Raw genomic sequence first — 27,732 nt, 5'->3', positions numbered from 1 at the left:
GGTGGTGAAAGTAAAAGATCATCTAGTCAATTGAGTATCGAATGACGCTGTCTGTTCCGCTGTGAATGTATAATTTTAATAACAGGATTCCAATTTTTATCCAGTTGAAAGCCGTTGTCACGATTTATAAGATTATCGGCAAGACGTATTTCCACTGATCCCTTGATTACGGAATCCCAAAATCCGGAAACCGGAGCTCACAGGAACAGTACGAACAGGCAAAGTGCGAAGTTTAGCCAACTCGTAACACGAAAGCTGCAAGAAGCTATCTCTGGACGATCCGTGGTGAACCTTACGGAGAAATCGTTTGACGATGCGACGATGTCAGTGCTTGCGAAAGGTTTAAACTTCGCCCCTACTCCTGCCTCACTGCCTTTAACGGATTTCATCAGTTCCATTGAGGAAGCCATTACACGTCTCCCTGCGGATAATGCAGACGAAATTCGACGTGAATCTTGCCGAACGTTGTTGAAATGTGCGCCACAACGGAGTAACATCTCGCCAGTTGAAAGAGCTGCTCTCCGCAGCCTCAGAGAAGATACTAGCACAGTCGTACTGCCTGCAGATAAGGGTAACGCCACAGTTCTTCTGACAAGGGAAGCCTACAACGAGAAGGTATATTGTCAGCTAAATGATTCCACGTACCGCAGAATTGAAAAGGACCCAACAAGCCGAATATCAAGGAAAACTGCTACCCTTTTGAACGACTGTTCTCTACCTGAACAAATTATCAAGAGACTGAGACCACACAATGCAGTACCACCAAGATTCTACGGTCTTCCCAAGATACACAAGGATGGTGCCCCACTACGATTAATAGTGAGTAATATTGGTGCTGCCACCTATTCTACAGCAAAATATCTGGCCTCACTACTAAAGCCGTATGTGGGTAAGTGTTGCCACCATATACGTAATTCCGAGGATTTTGTCAGTCGCTTGAAGGAAGTTAAGCTTAGCAGCTCAGATTTATTAGTCAGCTTTGATGTGGTCTCACTATTTACCAAAGTGCCTTTAATTGAATCGTTACATCTTATTGGTAACTTATTCAGTGCAGAAATGACGGCCTTGTTTGAACACATACTCTCCTCAACGTACTTTTTATTCAATGACGAATTCTTTGAACAAACAGACGGCGTCGCCATGGGGAGCCCTTTGTCCCCTGTGGTAGCTAATCTCTTTATGGAGGACTTTGAGGAGAAAGCACTTGAGTCTGCTGTCTTAAAGCCTACGGTCTTCTGGCGGTACGTAGATGATACTTTTGTTGTATGGCCTCATGGCAGACAGGAACTGGAGAAATTCCTTCATTATTTAAACTCTTTACATTAGAACATCAAATTCACGATGGAGATTGAAAAAGATGGCACTTTACCATTTCTAGACGTGCTAGTATGCCGTAAAAATGATGGGTCATTAGGACATTCTGTGTACAGGAAACCGACTCACACAGATCTGTATCTCCAGGCGTCAAGCTGCCACCACCCAGCACAAACAGCCGGTGTTCTCAGTACCTTAATACATCGAGCGCATGTAATATCGGATGATGAAAACCTCCACGCAGAATTAGAACACTTGGAGAAGGTTTTTAAAGAGAATGGCTACACTTCACGCCAAATAAGAAAGGCCATGCGCAACTGTCATAACAAGAAGCAGCGCACTGAGGACGCTGATGACGACTTTAAATCAACTGCGTTTCTTCCATACGCCGGGAATGTGTCGTCGAAAATAGGCCGATTACTGAAGAAGAATAAAATCAAGGTTATCTTCCGTCCACCACCAAAGAACCGGGCCCTGGTTGGATCCGTTAAAGACGATTTACAACTGAAGAAAGCAGGCGTCTACAAAATTCCCTGTGAATGTGGCTCTGCATATATTGGCCAGACGACAAGAACTTTCCAGGAACGATGTACAGAACATGAAAGATACACCCGTCTGCGGCAACCATCAAAATCGGCAGTAGCAGAGCACTGTATTTCATTGGGACATTCAATGAAATACAAAGGAACAAAAATTTTAGCTCCGGTTTCCGGATTTTGGGATTCCGTAATCAAGGAATCAGTGGAAATACGTCTTGCCGATAATCTTATAAATCGTGACAACGGCTTTCAACTGGATAAAAATTGGAATCCTGTTATTAAAATTATACATTCACAGCGGAATAGACAGCGTCATTCGATACTCAATGACTAGATGATCTTTTACTTTCACCACCGAGGGCAGCACGTACAACTCGGCTATGCCGCGCATGTCAACACGTGTGCGAGAATCGGTATAAATACCGCGACTGCACCTGGGCTCTTCAGTAGTTGTGTACTCACCTGATGATGGCCGGACGTCTCTGGGCCGAAATATCGTGGCAGAATGTCGACGGGATCCGGCTGCATACCCGGAAATTATTAGAAGAATGATTCAGGTTATTTTGTTAGGGTCAATTTTGGGTTTGGGTGTAGTGTGTTTTCTTGGTGTAGTTTCTAGTTTCTCTGGAAGGTTTGATGAGGGGGTGGGGTTTGTGTTAGATTGTTTTTTTTTTTTTTTTGGGGGGGGGGGGGGGGTGTTTTATGTTTTCTATTTCACAAGTATGAATGATGTAATTTTTTTTAAATTGTGTGTTTACTTGGGTTTTGTGTTTCATATGGGTATTAGAGTGTGGGTGGGTGGCGGTTTAAGAGGGGTTATGTTTGGAAGAAATGGATGGCATCAGCAGTTTTTGTTTCCCAGTCTGTGTGTGTGTGTGTGTGTGTGTGTGTGTGTGTGTGTGTGTGTGTGTGTGTGTTTTATTTGTTTTCATTGTAGTGTGTGTGGTATGTTTATTTATGTGCGTAATTGTGTGTTGCTTGTATATTGAAACTGATATTAATGGTATTTTTTTAAATTTTTATGTTATGTTTTAACTATTATGATTGTGGTTGGTGGATATACTGGATTTTATTCTAGAAATTTCAGTTAGGTTAGGTGTTCAGTAACAGCTGTGCAAGTGAGTTTCGGTTTCTTGGCATCATGGACTTGGTTTGAGCTGTGTAGGTCAAGCAAAATTTCTGATACCAATTTTTGGAGCGATTTGTTCTTTTATGGTATTGTGAATTTTGTATGAGCTTGCAGGTCAAGTGAAATTTCTGATACACTTCTTTGCAGATCAATTGTGTCTTGTTATCTTAGAGTTCACTTTCTCTTTTTACATTTATTGAGGATTTTTGTTTGCTGGTTTTTTGAGTAATCTTTTGTTTTGTTACGTCTCTAATATTAGAAATGTCATATAATTAATTTGTCTTCGCTCAAGGTATCCTAATTCTCACAATTGTTTCGTGAGTGTCACACAGTTTATCCAGTTAAATATATTTTGCATTATTTTTGTCTGTTTCTATCTTTAATTTGTGATGTCATGGTCACCATATTGTATAAGGGCAAAATGGCAGTGTCTGCCATCTTGATGACTTCTCGGATCAAGACTGACAGATATTGGATGTCTTAGTACCTCCAACCATTTTAACAGAATATTTTCCTCATAATTTAATGTAGACATATAAATGTTCCTCGTTTCAGGTCTGTAGGAATCATTAGCTTTGACATTCAAGAATGCTTCCCTATTTTTTGTATGTCAACAACGTACATGAAGCCAAATTGTATTTCTTCAGCATTTCTTTGACATCTTTAATGGTGATCAGTTTTTGCTGAATTATAATCTTTCTGCATTTGCAGGCCGTAACTCCACAAAGTGACACCTATACGTTTGGCATTTCAATAAAGAAGTAGTTACCCTTCTTGCACTTCGTAGACTAAGTGACAGTGACATCAGATCACATGACCCAAGTTGCACAGTAGGCAGGGCGGAAATTAATTTCTGATTCATTCAACACATCTTCATGGTTTTGCTACAAGGGTAACTGAGTTATTGGGAAAAAAAGAAACTATAATCTAACTATGAGTCAATCAAAACAATCAGTTACCATTATTGTGCTGCAAGGCCCAAAGTTCAACCTGTGTAAAACTGAAAGAAATCAGAAAACCACTCAGATATCTTAGGAATTGCATGAAAACTGGACTTTAATTTGCAGAATGTTTCATGTTTGTACCTTAGAAGTAGACTTTCCCCTATAGTGCGGTGTATTAAAAGCAGAAAGGAATAAAATGATTTTTATGGGAGGTTTACCACGTCTAATGTAAACAGTTATTAAGAACAGGAGTTCCTTAAAAGCGGATTTGTTGATTCGGAGTATTACTGCTAATGCACCTGAACATTGCTTTCTGCCTGGACATGTCATTACCATGTTTATATAATTGTATATGTTGTTCCTTGAAAAAATAGTTGCATGGTTAGGGTGGCTTTAAAGTTGGGTATGTTATGTGTTTACCATTTTAAAAATGAACATTTTATGACTGTTAACGAGGTTTTCTATTATCTGTGGGACATGTTTACTCTTGCTTCATTTTGACCCCAATTTTAATTATGCTTTTGAAAGCTTGGATCAATTTACACCTGTTAAATTACTGAATTGTTCTTTATATTCCTGTAAGTAGGAAGTGCAATTTGAGTCATTAAGTTATGTTTCTTAATATCAAGAAGACTGAGTCAACATTTCTCTGCAACAGAGCTGTCATTTCATTCTTTCATTCCTCCTGTGTTGACAGTGGAAGCAAAGAATACTTTTTGACATATGATTTTCATGCTGACTTTTTAAAGTTTGTAACTATATGAAAAATGATGTAATGTTCGGTGCTTGAACATTTTACTATGATGTTTATGGGTTAATACATGCATTATCTTAGTACAGTACTATATATTAAGCTTAAAATGTTATTGGATTGATTTAGTAAGCCCCAAAAAACTCCTTCTACACAACACTGTAACTATCTTAGCCTACCAGATGGCACATTGAATTGTCATGACAGTTGTAATTTCTGGTTGACCACAGTCAGCTAATTTGGTCTTAGTTACTGTCATTCATTAAAAATAATGAAGTAGCTCCACAGCAGTCAAACAAATAATTTGTGTATTTGCAATATGGCTTCCTTGTCCAACACCAAAAAGTCTTTACACAAGACTTAACTTGTAAATCTAATCAGTGAAAATAGTATTTTGTTATAAATTAAATCATTACTGCTCACATATTTTACTTTGTTCTCTAAAGGTTTATTCGTATATGTCTTTGTTTTGAGTCTTGGATGTCAAGTAAATGATTCACTGTCTCTCTCTTTCTCTCTCCAGTGTCCAGTGATGAAAGCCACCTTGTGACAGGCGGTTCTGATTCAACATTGGTGGTTTGGCGTGATGTAAGTGATGAAAAGCGAGCTGCTGCTGAAGAGGCAAGCCAGCAGTTGGTTTTGCAGGAGCAGCAATTAAACAATTTGTTACAGGCAGACCATCTCCTTGAAGCATTGCAGCTTGCTCTGTCACTGAATCGTCCAAGACAGGTGCTATCAATTGTACAAGGTACAGTGAAAGAATATATTGACAAATCCACTCTTAAGGAATTCCATTATTCAGCAAATACTTCCATTGGTTCCGGTGAAATTGATTTAAGTACGATGTTACTGATATTTAGTTTTAATGAATGTTGCAAAGTCTGCTTTTATGGAATAAATATTAAACATTTTGCAATATGAAACCCAGCTATGCTGAAATTCCTATCATGTTCAAGAGTTTGCTGTTGCTCCTTTTATTTTTGAATGAGTAGTGTTAAATTACTGATAGAGAATAATCAGTAATTCACAACTGATTCTTATTGCTGATAGGTAGATTGTATGTAACTTCTGGTCAATAATTTCAAACAGGTGTCAATTTCTACAGATTGGTCATTTCCTCTGATGACACAGAAAATGCTACTATTGGGTACAAGTTCATTGATTTGTCACATTTGTTCATCGAAGTTTTGAATTTTACACTGTGTAGGTTTTGTGTAGTTGTTGCCAGCAAAAGAAGAAAGCTTAGGTAGAAACGACTTACACCTTCTAGAGCACGTTGGGTGGCACGGGATACATGCGGACGTGCATTGTCCTGTTGGAACAGCAAGTTCCCTTGCCGGTCTAGGAATGATAGAACGATGGGTTCGATGACGGTTTGGATGTACCGTGCACTATTCAGTGTCCCCTCGACGATCACCAGAGTGTATGGCCAGTGTAGGAGATCGCTCCCCACACCATGATGCCGGGTGTTAGCCCTGTGTGCCTCGGTCGTATGCAGTCCTGATTGTGGCGCTCACCTGCACGGCGCCAAACACGCATACGACCATCATTGGCACCAAGGCAGAAGCGACTCTCATCGCTGAAGACGACACGTCTCCATTCGTCCCTCAATTCACGCCTGTCGCGACACCACTGGAGGCGGGCTGCACGATGTTGGGGCGTGAGCGGAAGACGGCCTAACTGTGTGCGGGACCGTAGCCCAGCTTCATGGAGACGGTTGCGAATGGTCCTCGCCGATACCCCAGGAGCAACAGTGTCCCTAATTTGCTGGGAAGTGGCGGTGCGGTCCCCTACGGCACTGCGTAGGATCCTGCGGTCTTTGCGTGCATCCGTGCGTCGCTGCGGTCCGGTCCCAGGTCGACGTGCACGTGCACCTTCCGCCGACCACTGGCGACAACATCGATGTACTGTGGAGACCTCACGCCCTATGTGTTGAGCAATTCGGCGGTACGTCCACCCGGCCTCCCGCATGCCCACTATACGCCCTCGCTCAAAGTCCGTCAACTGCACATACGGTTCACGTCCACGCTGTCGCGGCATGCTACCAGTGTTAAAGACTGCGATGGAGCTCCGTATGCCACGGCAAACTGGCTGACACTGACGGCGGCGGTGGACAAATGCTGCGCAGCTAGCACCATTCGATGGCCAACACCGCGGTTCCTGGTGTGTCCGCTGTGCCGTGCGTGTGATCACTGCTTGTACAGCCCTCTCGCAGTGTCCGGAGCAAGTATGGTGGGTCTGACACACCGGTGTCAGTGTGTTCTTTTTTCCATTTCCAGGAGTGTATATAATAGAAAGAAACTTCCACATGGGAAAAATATATTAAAAACAAAGATTCCAAGACTTACCAAGCGGGAAAGTGCCGGTAGACAGGCACAATAAAACAACACACAAACACACACACAAAAATTCGAGCTTTCGCAACCGGCGGCTGCTTCGTCAGGAAAGAGGGAAGGAAAAGGAAAGAGGGAAGGATGTGGGTTTTAAGGGAGAGGGTAAGGAGTCATTCCAATCCCGGGAGCGGAAAGACTTACCTTAGGGGGGAAAAAAGGATAGGTATATACGTGTGCGCGCGCTCGTGCCCACACACACACACACACACACACACACACACACACACACACACACACACACATCCATCCATCTATACATACACAGACACAAGCAGACATATTTAAAGGCCTATGTAGGGACACCTTTGATACTGGCATTATTGCTCATTACAAAAATTACTGCAAAATAATGAAGAAGGTTATCCAGAAATCTAAACATCTGCATTATGAGAAGAAGATAAATACATCCAGCAATAAAATAAAAACAATATGGGATATAGTTTAAAAAAACAATATGGGATATAGTTAAGTCAGAGGCAGGTAGAACCAAACATGAGGAGGAACAAATAGCTCTAAAAACAAATGAAACCCTGGTAACAAATGCATGTTGTGTTGCAAACCATTTGCAAGTATTTCGTCTCTTTTACTGATAGCATGGGGTTGTCAGGTTCAGTAAATAATGCAATGGAGTATCTGAGACCAGTGCACACAAGCAATCTCAGTAAAATGGAATTGACACTTACTTCACCCAAAGAAATAGAATCCATCATAAAGTCCTTGAAATCAAAGTATTTTAGTGGTTATGATAACATATCAACAAAGTTAATAAAAAAGTGTTCATGTGAGCTCAGTCATATCTTAAAGTTATTTGTGTAATCAATCACTTGCCACAGGAATATTCCCAGACTGGCTTAAATATACTGAAGTTATAACTCTCTCCACAAGAAAGGGGACAAAGAAATGCCGTCAAATTACCGACCGATCTCACTTTTGCCAGCATTTTCAAAAATCTTTGAAAAAGTTATGTTCAAGCGCCTACTTATCCACCTTAGTGAAAATAGCATACTGTCAAAGTCACAGTTTGGGTTTCTTAAGGGTTCTGATATTGAGAAAGCTATTTACACTTACAGCAAAAATGTTATTAATTCATTGGCAACAAATCAGAGGCAACTGGCATATTCTGTGACCTGTCAAAGGCGTTTGACTCTGTGAATCACAGCATTCTTTTAAGTGAATTAAAATATTATGGCATCATTGGTAGTCCTGCATAGTAGTTTCATTCATATCTTACTAACAGAAAACAAAGGGTGTCATTATGTAGCACTGCACGAGTAGGCAATCAGACATCATCTGACTGGGAAGAAATTACATGTGGTGTTCCCCAATGTTCCATACTAGGCCCACTACTTTTTCTTGTGTATATTAATGACCTGTCATCTGTTACATTACCAGATGCCAAGTTAGTCTTATTTGCAGATGATTCAAACGTTGCAGTAAAAAGTAAATCAAATATAAATTTAGAAAGGGCAGCTAATCAAATTTTTACTGACTTTAATAAGTGGTTCATAGCCAAATCACTGTCATTAAACTTTGAAAAGACCCACTATATGCAGTTCAGAACTTCTAAGAGATTTCCTTCTGGTGTGTGTGTATATTATAAAATATGACGACGTGTAAATAGGAGAAGTTGAGAGTGTAAAATTCTTGGGATTCCAACTTGATAATAAATTCAGTACTAACGAACTGCTAAAGCACCTAAACAAGGCTGTTTTTGCAATGCGAATGATGTCAGACATAGGAGATATAAATATAAAAAACTGGCATATTTTGCTTATTTTCACTCCATTATGTCATATGGTATCATATTTTGGGGTTACTCCACAAAGCCAGCTGGTGTGGCTGTGCGGTTCTAGGCGCTTCAGTCTGGAACCGCGTGACAGCTACGGTCGCAGGTTTGAATCCTGCCTCGGGCATGGATGTGTATGATGCCCTTAGGTTAGGTTTAAGTAGTTCTAAGTTCTAGGGGACTAATGACCTCAAAAGTTGAGTCCCATAGTGCTCAGAGCAATTTGAACCATTAACTCCACAAAAAGAGAAAATAAATTTAGAGTACAGAAGCGAATAATAAGAGTAATGAGTCGTGTAAATCCAAGAACATCATGTCGAAGCCTATTCAAAGAATTGGGCATATTAACCACAGCTTCTCAGTACATTGATTCCTTAATGAAGTTGGTTGTAAATGATACAGCTCTTTTTCCAACTAACTGCTCAGTACACAGTATCAATACTAGGAATAAGAACAATATACATAAAGATTTAAAATCACTTACTCTTGTCCAGAAAGGAGTCCAGTATTCAGCAACGCATATTTTCAATAAGTTACCAGCAACCATTAAAAGTTTAGTTTCAGACAAGGCACAATTTAAACATAATTTAAAAGAATTTTTGGTGGCCAACTCCTTTTATTCCCTCCATGAGTTTCTCAACAAGTGAACAAGTGCAGTAGACCATTTTAATGAAAATTTATTATACTTTAAGTTTTGAAAATACTTGGTTGTAAAAGTCAAGTAACTACCTACTGTGTGAATGATGGGTGTATGGAAAACAGATGTAAGTCTTAAGTCCGTAAATGGTGGAAGTTTAAGTTCAAATCTTGTACATAATTGGACTGTTCTTAACTGAGGACCACTGAAATGAATAATTTAATTTTTGACAATACTTGGTTGTAATGGCCAAGAAACTCGCAATTGGCTGAATGATGGATTTAATGAAAGCAGATGTAAGTATTAAACCTGTAAATATTAGAAGTTTAAATTTAATTCTGAAGGTGGCAGGGGTAAAATACAGGGAGCGAAAGGCTATTTACAATTTGTACAGAAACCAGATGGCAGTCATAAGAGTCGAGGGGCATGAAAGGGAAGCAGTGGTTGGGAAAGGAGTGAGACAGGGTTGTAGCCTCTCCCCGATGTTATTCAATCCGTATATTGAGCAAGCAGTGAAGGAAACAAAAGAAAAGTTCGGAGTAGGTATTAAAGTCCATGGAGAAGAAATAAAAACTTTGAGGTTCGCCGATGACATTGTCATTCTGTCAGAGACAGCAAAGGACTTGGGAGAGCAGTTGAACGGAATGGACAGTGTCTTGAAAGGAGGATATAAGATGAACATCAACAAAAGCAAAACGAGGATAATGGAATGTATTCTAATTATGTCGGGTGATGTTGAGGGCATTAGATTAGGAAATGAGACACTTAAAGTAGTAAAGGAGTATTGCTATTTGGGGAGCAAAATAACTGATGATGGTCGAAGTAGAGAGGATATAAAATGTAGACTGGCAATGGCAAGGAAATCGTTTCTGAAGAAGAGAAAGTTGTTAACATCGAATATAGATTTATGTTTCAGGAAGTCCTTTCTGAAAGTATTTGTTTGGAGTGTAGCCGTGTATGGAAGTGAAACATGGATGATAACTAGCTTGGACAAGAAGAGAATAGAAGCTTTCGAAATGTGGTGCTACAGAAGAATGCTGAAGATAAGGTGGATAGATCATGTAACTAATGAGGAGGTATTGAATAGGATTGGGGAGAAGAGAAGTTTGTGGCACAAGTTGACTAGAAGAAGGGATCGGTTGGTAGGACATGTTTTGAGGCATCAAGGGATCACAAATTTAGCATGGGAGGGCAGCGTGGAGGGTAAAAATCATAGAGGGAGACCAAGAGATGAATACACTAAGCAGATTCAGAAGGATGTAGGTTGCAGTAGGTACTGGGAGATCAAGAAGCTTGCACAGGATAGAGTAGCATGGAGAGCTGCATCAAACCAGTCTCAGGACTGAAGACAACAACAACAACAACAACAACAACAACAACAACAAATTTAATTCATGTACATAATTTTACTGGTTATTGACTGAAGATCATTAAACTTAATGAAACTCAAATTTTTCTAATTACATTTTTGTAATGTGTTTATCTGACATGTTCAAAACCCAGGATAATTCCCTCTTTAATGGGTCTATGGAATTAATAATTTATCTAATCTAATCTAATCTAATCTTCAATATGACAAACAAATGATTTGGTGCCATCTTCTTCATGCAGTATGCACTGAAAAATAAGGATGCATCTCTCAGTGTTGTAACTCGCAGTTCCACTTCATTAAAAAAGGAGAACGTTCATGCTTCATCATACAAAGGGACCTACACATATTCAGTTATTTATTTGTTTAGCGTATGGCAGTGCACATCATTTTACACTTCTTACAAATGTTTAAATAAAGATACACATAAAAAACACAATAAAATATGGTATACAAGAAGTATAAAACATACAGATAATGGGCAATACAATTAAATAGACACATCAAGATTGTATGGTCAATACAATTAAATACTGTACATACATCAAGATTATGTGTAAAGTCTTTTGCGACGTTTGTTGCCATCAGAAAATCACTGAACTTGCCACTGTATCCTCTTCTGTCGCACTCTTGGACGATGGGGTGGATGGTCTGTCTGTTGACTCCGCAGTCAACAGTTGGGAGGTGGTGTTTTTCCCCATTTGTAAAGAGAATGTGCACATCTTCTGTGATTTGTCTTATTATGTTAAGGGATGACCATATTTTACATGGAAGTTCATATCCAGGTGGTCTCTCAGTGATGCAGGGGAGGACACACCTCTTGCCATTGTTCCCTCCAGGTCTTTATTGTATCAAAGTTTATACTTTGCAATTCCTTGGCTGTTATCATTGTTGGATGTCTAGACCGAAGTCTGTTTCATTCCAGGTCAGACATGTCTCAGTATATAGGGAGCTGGGTCGAGTATCTTCCTATATTCCTGGAGAAGAGCGTTCTTCCGATGTAGGTCTGCAGGTGGTATGTGGCTTAGAGTTGGCAGCCAATGGTTGGGGTTGATCTCATGGTTCTGCTGACAATTTGCATCTTCCTATTCAGCCACACGTCAATTTTTTTTGTGTGAACACTATTCATCCAGACCTGAGTGTACTACTCTGTGACCGGGTAGACCAGTCCGAGTGCCGATATGTGTAGCGTGCCAGTCGAGGAGCCCCAAGTAGTGCCACACAGCTTCTGGAGAATATTATTCCCAGATGATGTTTATAAGTGAGTGCTCTGTCCAAAGTGATTCCAAGGTACTTTGGATGCCCATTAGATTGATTTCCCTCGAGACGAATGTCAAGTTGTTTGCTTGCTAATTTATTATTGAGATGGAAACATTTAGTTTCAGTTTTTGTAGAATTTGGCTGTAATCTCCATTTATGAAAGTATGTACTTAATGTCTCCAAGTCAGATGGTTGTTTCCATGACCTCAAAGTTCTTGTGTTGTGTTGCCAAGACCCAATCATCTGCGTACCCAAACTTCCTGGAAGATGTTGATGGCATATAGGCAATATATAAACTGAAAAGAAGTGGAGCCAACATAGAGCCCTGCGGTTTAACTGTGTTGTTATACGTCCAAATCAAGATCTGAATGAAAGATGTGTAATCTACATTCAGATTTCTCCATCAGATCGCTCAGTTCTGGCATTGTGTGCATTATTCATAATGTTAAAGTAACAATAGGAAACAAAAAAGATATATAGTTTGTTGTGTGGTTGAACCTGTGTTGCTTGTTTAACTCTTTCTGAAAAGCAAATTGAAGGTTATTTATTTTCTTTGCTGTAGCACAAGTCACACCAGGAAATTTCAGTTTTTTATTGTAAAACATTTTTACACATCGACACTTTTTACAGCACAAACTGGATTGTAGAAAACATTCTATATCCTAGCATTCAAAAAGATTCTGAACATATCCAAAAAACGTTTTTGCCTTCCACATGGGAAAAATATATTAAAAACAAAGATTCTAAGACTTACCAAGCGGGAAAGCGCCGGCAGACAGGCACAATGAACAAAACACACAAACACACACACAGAATTACTAGCTTTCGCAACCGATGGTTGCTTCTTCAGGAAGGAGAGGGAAAGACGAAAGGATGTGGGTTTTAAGGGAGAGGGTAAGGAGTCATTCCAATCCCGGGAGCGGAAAGACTTCCCTTAGGGGAAAAAAAAAGGACAGGTGTACACTCGCGTACGTACACACACACACACACACACACACACACACACACACACACACACACACACACACATCCATCCGCACATACACAGACACAAGCAGACTTATTTAAAGGCAAAGAGTAAGGGCAGAGATGTCAGTCGAGGCGGAAGTACAGAGGCAAAGAAGTTGTTGAAAGACAGGTGAGGTATGAGCGGCGGCAACTTGAAATTAGCGGAGGTTGAGGCCTGGTGGATATCGAGAAGAGAGGATATACTGAAGGGCGAGTTCTCATCTCCGGAGTTTGGATAGGTTGGTGTTGGTGGGAAGTATCCAGATAACTCGGACGGTGTAACACTGTGCCAAGATGTGCTGGCCGTGCATCAAGACATGTTTAGCCACAGGGTGATCCTCATTACCAACAAACACTGTCTGCCTGTGTCCATTCATGCGAATGGACAGTTTGTTGCTGGTCATTCCCACATAGAAAGCGTCACAGTGCAGGCAGGTCAGTTGGTAAATCACGTGGGTGCTTTCACACGTAGCCCTCCCTTTGATCGTGTACACCTTCCGGGTTACAGGACTGGAGTAGGTGGTGGTGGGAGGGTGCATAGGACAGGTTTTACACGGGGGGCGGTTGCAAGGGTAGGAGCCAGAGGGTAGGGAAGGTGGTTTGGGGCAGGATTTTAGGAAGTCGGATCCCTGCTGGAGAGCCACATTCAAGGTCTGATCCAGTCCCGGGAAGTATTCTGTCACAAGTGGGGCACTTTTGGGGTTCTTCTGTGAGAGGTTCTGGGTTTGAGGCGATGAGGAAGTGGCTCTGGTTATTTGCTTCTGTACCAGGTTGGGAGGGTAGTTGCGGGATGCGAAAGCTGTCTTCAGGTTGTTGGTGTAATGGTCGAGGGATTCAGGACTGGATCAGATTCGTTTGCCACGAAGGCCTAGGCTTTAGGGAAGGGACCGTTTGATATGGAATGGGTGGCAGCTGTCATAATGGAGGTACTGTTGCTTGTTGGTGGGTTTGATGTGGACGGATGTGTGAAGCTGGCCATTGGACAGATGGAGGTTAACGTCTAGGAAAGTGGCATGGGATTTGGAGTAGGACCAGGTGAATCTGATGGAACCAAAGGAGTTGAGGTTGGAGAGGAAATTCTGGAGTTGTTCTTCACTGTGAGTCCAGATCATGAAGATGTCATCAATAAATCTGCACCAAACTTTGGGTTGGCAGGCTTGGGTAACCAAGAAGGCTTCCTCTAAGCGACCTATAAATAGGTTGGCATACCAGGGGGCCATCCTGGTACCAATGGCTGTTCCCTTTAATTGTTGGTATGTCTGGCCTTCAAAAGTGAAGAAGTTGTGGGTCAGGATGAAGCTGGCTAAGGTGACGAGGAAAGAGGTTTTAGGTAGGGTGGCCGGTGATCGGCATGAAAGGAAGTGCTCCATTGCAGCAAGGCCCTGGACGTGCGGGATATTCGTGTATAGGGAAGTGGCATCAATGGTTACAAGGATGGTTTCCGGGGGTAACAGACTGGGTACGGATTCCAAGCGTTCGAGAAAGTGGTTGGTGTCTTTGATGAAGGATGGGAGACTGCATGTAATGGGTTGAAGGTGTTGATCTACGTAGGCAGAGATACGTTCTGTGGGGGCTTGGTAACCAGCTACAATGGGGCGGCCAGGATGTTTGGGTTTGTGAATTTTAGGAAGTAGGTAGAAGGTAGGAGTGCGAGGTGTCGGTGGGGTCAGGAGTTTGATGGAGTCAGGTGAAAGGTTTTGTAGGGGGCCTAAGGTTCTGAGGATTCCTTGAAGCTCCGCCTGGACATCAGGAATGGGATTACCTTGGCAAACTTTGTATGTAGAGTTGTCTGAAAGCTGGATCGATCCATCATCATTCTTCCGGCTGACAAGGGTTCCACGACCGTGGTACTTGATCGTCGGGAGTATGTGGCTGAGGGACTGCGTCAGCTTTCAGACAACTCTACATACAAAGTTTGCCAAGGTAGTCAAGATGTATGCAGCAGGAAGAGAGAGATCCTTCTTAATATTGACACATACTCTGTACACCCAACGGGTATGAGCTACTTTCTTGGAATGCTGTCATGTTTCTTCCGGTTCACTGTATTGCAGCTTCTAGACACGGCCATAATTCATCTTGTAACAGTGAAACAGAGGATGGCTGTTGTGCAGAGGTCAATTTTATTCCTCAAAATATAGGACATTATGAGAATGAACATTTTGCAGTATACACACGTTTGTTGCTACCTAGACTGCTGTAACTGTTTTTGCACTGATTTACAGATGTCAGCTTTGGGTCAGTATCAATAAAAGAAGATAATGATTTTCTCAATGCCGCAACAGATATTACAGGTTGTGTGACAGTTCAGGACTATGTTGTAAAACTGACATCCTGACTTTAGCATGGTGCTGGTGGTGATAGTTGTTGCATACATAATTTTTTCTAGTACCTTCAAAACTGAGATAAATAGTGAAGATCGTCAGTAATTATCAATTTCGGTCTTACCACCTTTATGTAAAAGAGGTCTGAAAATAGAGTATTTCAGTCTGCCTGCAAATATCACCTGTGATAGTGAGGCATTCCATACATCACTATAAACATCATATATTTGTGAACAGGATTTTAGTACTTTATTTGAGATATTGTCAACTCCTTGAGAATTTTGGCTTGGAGGGAGTTAATTACATTCTTAATTTATTTGGCAGATCATGGAGTAATTTTAATTTTCTTGTATGTATGAGGCATTGCTTCTTGTATATATTCTATTGCTTTATCTTTTTGCGATGTACTTGAGGGCAATATTATGGAGATGGAAGAGGACATAGATGAAGATGAAATGGGATATATGATACTGCGTGAAGAGTTTGACAGAGCACTGAAAGACCTAAGTCAAAACAAGGACCCGGGAGTAGACAACATTCCATTACAACTACTGACAGTCTTGGGAGAGCCAGCCATGACTAAACTTTACCATCTGGTGAACAAAATGTATGAGATAGGTGAAATAACCTCAGACTTCAAGAAGAATATAACAATTCAATCCCAAAGAAAACAGGTTTTGACAGATGTGAAAATTACCAAACTATCAGTTTAATAAGCCACGGCTGCAAAATACTATCACGAATTCTTTACAGACGAATGGAAAAACTGGTATAAGCCGACCTCGGGGAAGATCAGTTTGGATTCCGTAGAAATGTTGGGAACACGTGAGGCAATACTGACCCTATGACTTATCCTAGAAAATAGATTAAGGAAAGGCAAACTTACATTTCTAGCATTTGCAGACTTAGAGAAAGCTTTTGACAATGTTGACTGGAATACTCTCTTTCAAATTCTGAAGGTGGCAGGGGTAAAATACAGGGAGCGAAAGGCTATTTACAATTTGTACAGAAACCAGATGGCAGTCATAAGAGTCGAGGGGCATGAAAGGGAAGCAGTGGTTGGGAAAGGAGTGAGACAGGATTGTAGCCTCTCCCTGATGTTATTCAAGCTGTGTATTGAGCAAGCAGTGAAGGAAACAAAAGAAAAATTCGGAGTAGGTATTAAAGTCCATGGAGAAGAAATAAAAACTTTGAGGTTCGCCGATGACATTGTCATTCTGTCAGAGACAGCAAAGGACCTGGAAGAGCAGCTGAACGGAATGGACAGTGTCTTGAAAGGAGGATATAAGATGAACATCAACAAAAGCAAAACGAGGATAATGGAATGTAGTCAAATTAAGTCGGGTGATGCTGAGGGAAGCAGGTTAGGAAATGAGACGCTTAATGTAGTAGATGAGTTTTGCTATTTGGGGAGAAAAATAACTGATGATGGTTGAAGTAGAGAGGATATAAAATGTAGACTGAGTGGCAATGGCAAGGAAAGCATTTCTGAAGAAGAGAAATTTGTTAAAATTGAGTATAGATTTAAGTGTCAGGAAGTCCTTTCTGAAAGTATTTGTATGGAGTGTAGCCATGTATGGAAGTGAAACATGGATGATAAATAGTTTAGACAAGAAGCGAATAGAAGCTTTCGATATGTGGTGCTACAGAAGAATGCTGAAGATTAGTTGGGTAGATCATGTAACTAATGAGGAGGTACTGAACGAATTGGGGATAAGAGGAATTTGTGCTGCAACTTGACTAGCAGAAGGGATCAGTTGGTAGGACATGTTCTGAGGCATCAAGGGATCACCAATTTAGTACTGGGGGTAGTGTGGAGGATAAAAATGGTAGAGGGAGACCAAGAGATGAATACATTTAGCAGATTCAGGAGGATGTAGGTTGCAGTAGGGACTTGGAGATGAAGCATCTTGCACAGGACAGAGTAGCGTGGAGAGCTGCCTCAAACCAGTCTCTGGACTGTAGACTACAACAACATATCTCTTGAATTCTCCATTACAGTTTTCTGAGCTACTTCCAGATACTTGTTATTAATATGTTGGCCAGCTAACTGCTAAAATTTATTACTTGACTGTTTTCTGTAATAACAAATATCTTTCATTCCGTAACTGTGGACCTAATTTCGACTTCAACTATTGCCCAATTTCAATTTCAGCAATTGCCCATGTTGTCCTTGTGGTTGTGGTCTTGTCCTTCAGTCCAAAGACTGGTTTGATGCAGCTCTCCACAGTACTCTATCCTGTGCAAGGCTCTTCATCACCAGATACGTACTGCAACCTACATCCTTCTGAATCTGCTTACTGTGTTCATCTCTTGGTCTCCTTCCACGATTTTTGCACCCCCACAGTTTCCTCCCAATACTAAATTGGTGCTCCCTTGATGTCGCAGTTTGTGTCCTACCAACCAATCCCTTCTTCTAGTCAGGTTGCACCACACATTTCTTTTCGCCCCAATTGTATTTACTAACTCCTCATTACTTACATGATCTACCCATCTACTCTTCAGCATTCTTCTGTAGCACCATATTTCAAAAGCTTCTATTCTCCTCTGGTCCAAACTGTTTATTGTCTGATTAGCCACGTAGTAGGAGTTAGCAAATGCTATGTGCCCCTCACCTGGGTGCAAAAGCTCTTATCAAGCTAGAGGTTTTTTCCCCCTTTTTCTTTTCTTCTCTCTCTCTCTCTCTCTCTCTCTCCCTCCCCCTCTCCCTCCCTCCCCCCCCCCTCTCTCTCTACTGTCATTTAAAGTATAGCATTTATCTGTTGCAAGTAGACTAGTGAAAAGGTGAATTATCTCACCATTTGGTGAAGTTCTCAACATTCTACCAATTGGTTAATAATGTTTCTGGCGTCACGATGAAGAACGGCATAACCTCGATGGGCAGGAATGGCTTCTTAGTGACATTTAGTTCATGCAACCTACCCCTTGCATGTAACCAACGCCACACAGCACAACAATTAGAGATGTGAAAGCAAGGGAGTGTTGATGGTGGCAACAGCAATTCAAAAAGAGCAAGACCGAGAGGTACAGACATCTAGCAATCAGTGCTTGCAGGCCAATTGTCAACTTCTTTTACAAAGAAGAACATTATTATGTGGGTGACATTGATTTTATATAGTGATGCCAAAGTTGCTGACTGAGCATAAGGTAAGGTCCTTGTTTGTTAATAAGTACCCCGAAGTTTAAACAATAAAGAAGTATCCAGAATGAAATTTTCACTCTGCAGCGGAGTGTGCGCTGATATGAAATTCCTGGCAGATTAAAACTGTGTGCCCGACTGAGACTCGAACTCGGGACCTTTGCCTTTCGCGGGCAAGTGCTCTACCAACTGAGCTACCGAAGCACGACTCACGCCCGGTACTCACAGCTTTACTTCTGCCAGTATCTGTCTCCTACCTTCCAAACTTTACAGAAGCTCTTCTGCGAAACATGCAGAACTAGCACTCCTGAAAGAAAGGATACTGTGGAGACATGGCTTAGCCACAGCCTGGGGGATGTTTCCAGAATGAAATTTTCACTCTGCAGCGGAGTGTGCGCTGATATGAAACTTCCTGGCAGATTAAAACTGTGTGCCCGACCGAGACTCGAACTCGGGACCTTTGCCTTTCGCGGGCAAGTGTTCTACCAACTGAGCTACCAAAGCACGACTCACGCCCCCTTATAGGTTTAATTTTAGTATCTGAATTATTGATTTCAGACATTGTGCAGATATTTGTTGATATTTTGATCATTTTCGTTAAGACAGCACATGTTTGTTGTAATACGTAATCAGTCATACTTCTCTATTTGTCCTAATCATTTCAGACAATTTCCTTTTCCTTGCACAGCAGCCGGCCGCGGTGGTCTCACACTTCTAGGCGTTCAGTCCGGAACCACGCGACTGCTACGGTCGCAGGTTCGAATCCTGCCTCGGGCATGGATGTGTGTGATGTCCTTAGGTTAGTTAGGTTTAAGTAGTTCTAAGTTCTAGGGGCCTGATGACCACAGATGTTTTGCCCCATAGCGCTCAGCGCCATTTGAACTTTGCACAGGATAGTTTGATTTCTTTTATAATCCAGTGCTTTTATGTCTTTTTAGTACCATACTTATTGTTTTTGGTAAAACAGTCATTAAAGACTGATAGAAGAAATCTGTGTACAAGTATACTGGATTTGGAATTGACACATATCAGATTATTCACAACCCTCCATGGATATCCCCAGGAAACCATCCTATACATCACTTTTATGGGGCACGTTGAAGAACTCAACTAAAACACCTTACATGGTAAAAATTCATTGATAACATCTTCATTATCGGGAACACTGAAAATGACACCCAAATCCATTTCACCTATTCCTTCTTAACTTGGAAGAGCTACTGTTCTAGATGTTAATCTTCACTTTTCATATGACTCCATAAAAACTCTTGCATTTTAATGGGTTGCACCCTCTCCATGTTAAAAAGTTTCTTACTTACATCCTTACCCCCTGTGGGCAACGCATCTTCTTTGGGAAGCAGTTGATGTCAAATATAGGAACAATCTTGCTGGAGCCTTTACAGTCCAATCAAATGCTGTTTCTATCTTGTGAAAAGTAGGGGCACATGTGAAACCAGCCACATTGTACAGTATCTGTGTTGCAATTACAGTGTAGTTTTTTGTTTAGGAATGCCAAGCCAGTTGTCTACTCACCTGAGCTGTAGCTACCCACAAACTCGATAACCAATTGCTGAACATGCTGCACACCACTACACCAATGTCTTAAAAAGATTCGTACTGGTACGTTTTGAGTGCTCGACCTCTGCTCTATCTCCTCTGATCTATGTTGGGGAGGGCAGGACTGATGGTCTTCCAACAAATCTTCCTCCTTGTGATTCCCCCAGACCTAAACCTCCACAGGTCCCTTTCCCACTCTCATACCTGCCCTTATCCTCACATACCCTCTCTTGTTATTTTTACCCCACTCTTTCTTTGTCCAGACCTGTTACTAAGCTCATTCCCCTTTTCTGTTTTCATGAATGTCAATTTTCAGTCCGCATTTTGTTGCTTCAATAAACAGTAATTTGTCTTCCATTCGTTTGTGCATCTTATTAACTCCCCGCACCCTGCTACTTGCATTTTACCTCATCTCAGTCGGCACTGACATTTCTTTCCTCTCCTCCCATTCTATCTATTCAAGTATGAGCAGCCACTCATAAACAGTCATTATCACTGCAACTGTAGGTTGGTGGGTTCGCTTAAATGTGTGTGTGTTTGTGGAAGGGGGATTGGAAAAGGGTGGCAAGGCACCCAGTGTTGAGACGGATCAATTTGTTGTGAGGATGAGGGGAATCAGTGATGAAGGGAAAGACATCAGAGAATGGGACTTCACTGGTCAGCAACAAGCCAACTATACTTCAGAGATGATGATGTATAGTGACTAACAAAGACAAAACAAGAGAGGAACTGAAAATGAAAAATGGAGAGCATAATGCATGTAAGGATTGAAAAGAATAGGGGATGGGAGAGAGAGAGAGGCTTGGGAGGAGTGGGTGAAAATAGAAATAAATGAATAATTTATGAGTTTCTATCATATATAAGGGAGGAGTTTTATTGACAGATTGAGTCCAGGAGAAGGGTGGGATGAGAGCATATTTTGGAAAAGTAGTACCAATTTATGGAATTTAGTGAGACTAGTTCTGTAGAGGAGGATCCAAATGGGCTGTGTGATAGAGAAGTAACACAGATATATTGTGAAGGGCATACTCATTAGTTCAGTTCTGGATGTTCCCAAGGCAGGCAGTTCTTTTGCACACATTTATTTATTGAGTCAGTTTGATGGGTGTCATCATTATATAAAAAAACTGTGCAGTGAATGCATGTTGAAAAACTGCGCGAAAAGATTGGTATAGAATGGAGAGCTATCCTGGTTTGTATAGACATCCGTAATTTTTTTTGTAGTTTTGGCCTTAGGTGGAACATTTATGGGTAACAATGAGGGTGGCTATTGCAAAAGTGAATGAGATTTCAGTTTTCGGGCTACTTACAGATGGGTGTAGGGAAAGGTAGTTATAGAGGGCTGAAACAACATGTTGCGTGTGGGATGATGGTGCTAAACAAGGTCATATTAATTGAAGCAAAGTCAAAGTGGGAGAAGAGTGACAATGGGTTTGAGATGCTCCATAAAGTGGGTGTTGTCTTTGGTGTAGGGTGGGTGGCTGTGGACGATAAGAGTGGAAGTACCCATGCACCAGAGATAGATTTGGTTGGAACTTGACAGCTGCCACAGTAGAACAGCCAGTTTTGTTGTTTCTGTATATTTTAGGTAGGAGGACCGTCTTGGAGGTGGGGAGGGGTAAGTGGTTTTTTTATTATTTTATTTTTTGTCTGGGAATGATAAAAAAAGTACCAGTTAGTCCGAAAAACTTTTTTAAGAAGAACACTTTTTCATGACATTCAGTTGGATTAAGGGATTTAGTTTGTGTAATATTTCAACAACTACAATCTTCAGCAGCACCCCAGCACTTTGAAATACACTTATAAGCCTCATTTGAAACAGACAATTTCTTAATACAATAAATGCTGGTTCAGGCAGTTTCCTTATATTATAACCTCCATATTGATTTATTAGCTCTTTAAAAGTTTAACTTCTACTCAAGTAGATTGAATGAGATCAATGAAAATTGTATCCAAGTGCTGAGCATACAGTCATGGGCATGTGATCGAATTGGCAGGGATGTAAACTGCATACTCTACCAGAACTTGGAACTGAAAGTGTAGTCAAAGTGGAGCAACTACTTCTCATTAGAAGGGAAGGTATATAAACAAATCCATGGCAGAGCCAAGGGCACTTGCATTGCACCTTCCTATGCCAACCGTCTTATGGGCCGTCTAGAGGAGACCTTCCTAGCCTCCCCAACCCCCAAACCCGTAGTCTGGTTCAGATTCATTGATGATATCTTCACGATCAGGACTTAAGGCCAAGACAAAGTATCTTCGATCCTTCCTCAACACATTCTCTCCCATCCGCCTCACGTGGCCCTCCATAATCCAGCGTGCTACCTTTGTAGATGTGGACCACCTTCTCTTTGATGGCTCCATCCTCACCTCTCTCCACATTAAACCCACCAGCCACCAACAGTACCTGCATTTTAACAGCTGTCATCCCTTTCATACCAAATAATCCCTCCCTTATAGCCTAGCTACCTGGGGACAGTGTATCTGTGGTGACAAAAACTCCCTTACTCAGTATGCTGAGGGTCTAACCAAGATCTTCACAGACATGCACTATCCCCCAGACCTTGTCCTCAAACAAATCTCCCTTCACATTTCCCCTCACGGCCCCAATCCTCCCACCACCCCCAAGAACCAGCCACAAAGGAGTGTCCCTTCTTCAGCCAGTACCACCTCAGACTGGAATAATTGAACCACATCGTTCACCAGGCTTTTGATTACCTATCATTATTCCCTGAAATAAAGGAAATCCTATCCGAGATACTTCCCACTCCTCCTAAAGTGGCGTTCAGTTGCCCATCCATCCTCCACAACATCCTAGTCCATCCCCTCTTGTCCATAAGGATCATATCCCTGTGGAAGACCCAGGTGCAGAACATGCCAAATCCACCCACTCAACACTTCCTATTCCAGACCTGTCACAGGTTTATCCTACCCCATCAAGGGCTGGACCTCCTGTAAAACCAGCTGTGTTATTTTCCAGCTCTACTGCAATCATTTCACAGCTTTTATATTGGTATGACTAGCTGTCCACCTGGATGAACAACCACCACCACCAAACTGTGGCCAAGAGCAAAGTGGACCACCCTGTGGCATAGCATGCAGCTGAACATAACACACTTGACTTCAATGGCTGCTTCACTACCCAAGCCATATGGCTCCTTCCCTCCACAAACAGCTTTTCTGAACTGCGCAGATAAGAGTTATCCTAACAACACATTCTCCACACCAGTAACTATTCTGGCCTCAACCTACAGTGACATTCTGTCCCCACAACCTCAACCCAACAGTTTCTTCCCCCCCCATTCAGTGTTGCCCTGCACGAACATGGCATGCTTGTTCTGTTGGCATCATTTTCATGTGTTAATTAGTGGTTCAATATCAGATGCCATACGTTATCCACCCTATGCTGAACAGTCTTGTTCATTGTATCTTGCACTCGACAGTTTAGGTCAGTTCAAGACTTCTCGTTATGTACATTGTTCTTCGTCTTGTTCACTGCTGTGGACTTGAGTACAAGTTGGGTGTCTGGTATTGTGTAATGTTTCCGGATATTGCTACCAGTGGCGAAACAATGTCGAGGGAGACAGTTCATCACTGATGTCCACTTGCCTTATGAAACAATATCAAGGGATATGATTCAACATTGATAGCTCCCATCACTCGAGCTCCCATCACTCGCCCATGTGCCTGGACGAGCCTAGCACCTCCTCGCCAATCTCCAGCACCTCATCCAGTGCCTTTGGTGGCTCTTGCACCATCTCCTGTTCAAGCCCGTACACTGCTCCTCAAGATGTCTTCAACTGGGTCGTCCTGCTCAGCTGCCAGGTTCTCTCTCATCACCCGTGCCTCATGCAATTCTGATGCTTCACACATTCGACACACAGCTGCAGCTACGACTGGTCTCCTTCAAGATGACTTTGCCATCTCCATTGTAAGGGAGGAAGGGATGATGCAGATCAGCTGTAGACCACATATATCTACCCCCTTCCCACAAGTGTCTCTTCTGGAGACTGAGTATTCATACAAGAAGAGTATCAGTACTCTAAACAGTATGTATATATGCCATTTGTTTCAGACTCCTCCAGGGAGCACCAGCTACACTACACTTCCATGCAGCACATGCACCAGGAAACTGGTAGTGCTGCTATCAAAGAACAAGCAAAGGCTGCACATCACACATTCGCAAACATACTTCCTCCTGATGGCTACAAAAGACTTAGCACAGCCTCCAGCAGGCGAGTTCAATTGGTGTCGCAGTAGTGGGGCAGGAGCCGGCTACACTCATAGCTCATCAAACTCAATTTGCTGAGACAAGCCAGGACACTGCTTTGCTTCACATCATCATCTTGCTGCTATGTTACTCCACTCATCACTTGTCATTGTGAACTTTTGCTGTTAATAAATTGTTCTGTATTGCAACTTCAGAATCATCTTTTAACACAGCAAGCGACCATGTATAAAAGGCAAGATGAAAATTTTCAATTTTATTAAGATGTTAGGAAGTTTTATTACTATAGGTGATGAGTTAATAAAAATCACACACATTTATTTATTTTGCTTCCAACTATTCTTTTTATTAATTATGCATCGATTGTTCTGAGTTTCCACAAGGAATTGGTTATATTTGTTTCAGTTTTCTGCTAATGCACCAAGTGCTTGACAGTTTGCATTTCATTGCACACACTGCAAATACAACAACTTAAGACATTTTGGGTGTTTGCCTTTTGATGTTGTCAAAGTTAGTCCATATGCAGAAATAAGCAGAGTTAAAAAGGTTGCAGGAAATTTTATAAAATTTAGCTCACTGAAATTTGGAAATAAGTGTATGATCATATCTCATGTATACCACTTACTTGAGTTATCTTGTCCTCTCAGAAGCTATGAAAATGAATGATCAGCTGGTTATACTCATAGAAAGGAACTAGCTACAATTAATTTATGCTTTGGCCTGGATAAACTTTTCAGGAGCTGTTGCATTTTCAGATTATTCATAAGGAAGGTTTGTAGTTTCTCTCATTAGTCTTTATTACACATTAATTTTGGAGTATTTACATAATTAAATTTTGACACCTCTGTTTTAATATTTTTCAGATGTTTTGAAGAAAGGTCAGTCTGGGCTTGAGGAAACACTGAGGCTATTAAATCAAGACCAAAAGCAGAACTTGCTCAATTGTGTATCTGCATGGAATTGCAATAGCAAGAATTGCCATGTCTCTCAGGCAAGTTTTATCATAACACGGAGTGTCTGTAACTGTATAGTGCCAGTGGTGTCAATTGACACATTTTTCATATAAAAAAAAAGTTTCACTTTAATAAATTGGCAGCAGGTGCATTCCTTTGTAGGTTAATTCACATTTGGATACATCTCTCAAGTGATTGTAGTCCAAAACATAATGTGATTGACAGGTCTGGTTTAAGGCAACTTGACTGCTTGGTCTTAATGATACAAATTACGTAAAAATTCACACAGACTGCAGAGAACTTTTGTGGTGACGTATTGTCTGTGAGAGCCAGAGTTCTATTTATTCTGACAGTGAAATGAATACTGCTGCCATATCAATATAGGATGATAGTTTTGTCTTATGTTTGCGTAGGTCTCCATTTATTTTTGAAACATACATCAAAAAAATATCAGAGGACACGACACTTCATCAATAAATGTACCAACCATTGTGCATTGGACACTTTCTTTACCATTGGCACTCTGTTGTACGCGTTTTGTAACATTTAGGCTGACATACACTACAACAGCATAAAACTTGTGTGAAAATTAACATTTCCATATTGATTATCAATTTGCTGCCGAATATGCATTTTTTATGAGATACTCTATTTTGATTGTGAAATGTGGTGCATTAGGTGTAATTGATGTATAAGGTGGATGGACAGTAGGAGAGATGCTTTGTTCTTACAGTGTTTTACAAATTGAGATTATCACAAAATGGCACTGAATAATTTGTAAGTGTCTGGGTGCTTTACATTAAAATTATGCACATGTACACCCATTAGAGTTTCATAACTAATTCTTTGTTTTTATATTTTGTCTAATACAGTTAGTTATCTCAGTGCTGCTGGAAGATGTTATTGGTGGCAGCCTGACACTTCCTCATCTAGCTGAATCTGTGGAAGGACTGCTTCCATACACAGAGCGACATTTCAGGCGTCTCACACAGCTCGTACAGGACCTCCATCTTCTTCATTATACCACTGCAGTTATGGAACCTCATTCACAGTGATTATTTTCTAGCATTGTACTATTTCAGGAGACAACCAGAATATTTTCAGTCTCAAGAAAAGTTCTTTGGAAGTTGTACACACTATTTTATATAAATTTAGAACATGAAAAATTATATAATGAAATAAAATATAATCCATCCTTGACTAATTCATGTGCCTATGTGAGACATGGAACCGTATTTTAACATAAATATATTTTCATTCAATATTAGTGGATTATTATTTTTCCTTGTATGAGCTGTATGATCTGTAATATTATTGCTAACCCCAGTCTTTATTTAAATATTGATACCACCAAATTATTGTGGGCGGAAAACAAAATGAAATCTGAGTGATAACCCTAAGCAGCTGCGTTTGGAGTAATTATGAACAGTTGAAAGTGTTTAGAATCTTCTGTCTCACTTTTGGTAATATGTATCCATACTTCTTATGGAGTTGAAGGGGGTGAATAGACTGTGATACATTGAGTTATTCCATAACTGAATTTGTTGATTCAAAAAGGCATTACAGATCTTGTCTGCGAGCTGGTATTGATTGATATCAAGGGGGGACAGTTGAATGTTTGGCCTTGCTGGTGTTCGGACATGGGTCTGCTGCTTACTAGGCAGATGCTCTGACCACCAAGTCATCCAGAAACAGTGCTCATTGCAACTGCACCAACTACCCTAGCACGCCTTCGATCAGACCCAAATTCTCAACTTATCCACGCACTACAAATGCAGTGCCTCTTGCCCTTTATCATCATTACTCGCGGCATTTCGCAGATTCCCATAAGAGTTTGAGCCTGGTGTACAACTGCACTGAAGAAACCGTTGGCAATCTGAATATGTGGTGTCCATTCTTTCAGTCATGTCCAAAAGAATAGAGTTCCAATATATGTGATTTTGTTGACATTTTATATGGAACTTCTAACAGCAGTTCTCTGTTTTCAAAAGCTGCTTGCTGAATACATTTTGCAAATACATTTAAAAGTAGCACACACACAAGTATCACTGTGTAGCGCACACTGCTTAACATTTGCACTGTTACAAAACTTCCTTTCCCTCAATTGAAATGCTTCGAACTTCACAATACTTCTTAATATTCACTGCTTTACTAATCTTCAAAAACAAGACTGATAGTTGTGTAACTTTTCTTGGAGGGAAAGGGGGGGGGGGGGGAGGTCAGATTTTATGCTACTGTCAAGTTGCCCATTGCCTAGATTTTTCAGAGAACTGCAACAATAATTCAATTCTAATGATACATTCTGCAGTTTGCCCAAATTTTGATTTGACCCAAAGAGAGAGACTGCTAGATTGACTCATTATGATTAGCTGTAGTGAAAAATTAAGCAATTTGATTTACATAT

At 41.0% G+C, this 27,732-nt stretch overlaps 1 protein-coding gene across 1 annotated transcript in view; it reads left to right on the top strand.

Annotated features, from left to right (window-relative positions):
* The window catches only part of LOC126330555 (transducin beta-like protein 3), a 160,234-nt gene extending 133,639 nt beyond the window's left edge, over positions 1 to 26,595 (top strand). The window contains exons 13-15 of the mRNA XM_049996366.1: positions 5,201 to 5,425; positions 25,239 to 25,366; positions 26,201 to 26,595. Of these exons, the coding sequence (XP_049852323.1) occupies positions 5,201 to 5,425; positions 25,239 to 25,366; positions 26,201 to 26,383 (536 nt within the window). The 3' untranslated portion in view covers positions 26,384 to 26,595. The remainder of the gene's footprint in view (positions 1 to 5,200; positions 5,426 to 25,238; positions 25,367 to 26,200) is intronic.
* Positions 26,596 to 27,732: the final 1,137 nt, after the last annotated feature.

The sequence above is a fragment of the Schistocerca gregaria genome, chromosome 2 (assembly GCF_023897955.1).
Source record: "Schistocerca gregaria isolate iqSchGreg1 chromosome 2, iqSchGreg1.2, whole genome shotgun sequence".
Classification (NCBI taxonomy): Eukaryota; Metazoa; Arthropoda; class Insecta; order Orthoptera; family Acrididae; genus Schistocerca; species Schistocerca gregaria.
This window is presented reverse-complemented; position numbering and strand designations above follow the sequence as displayed.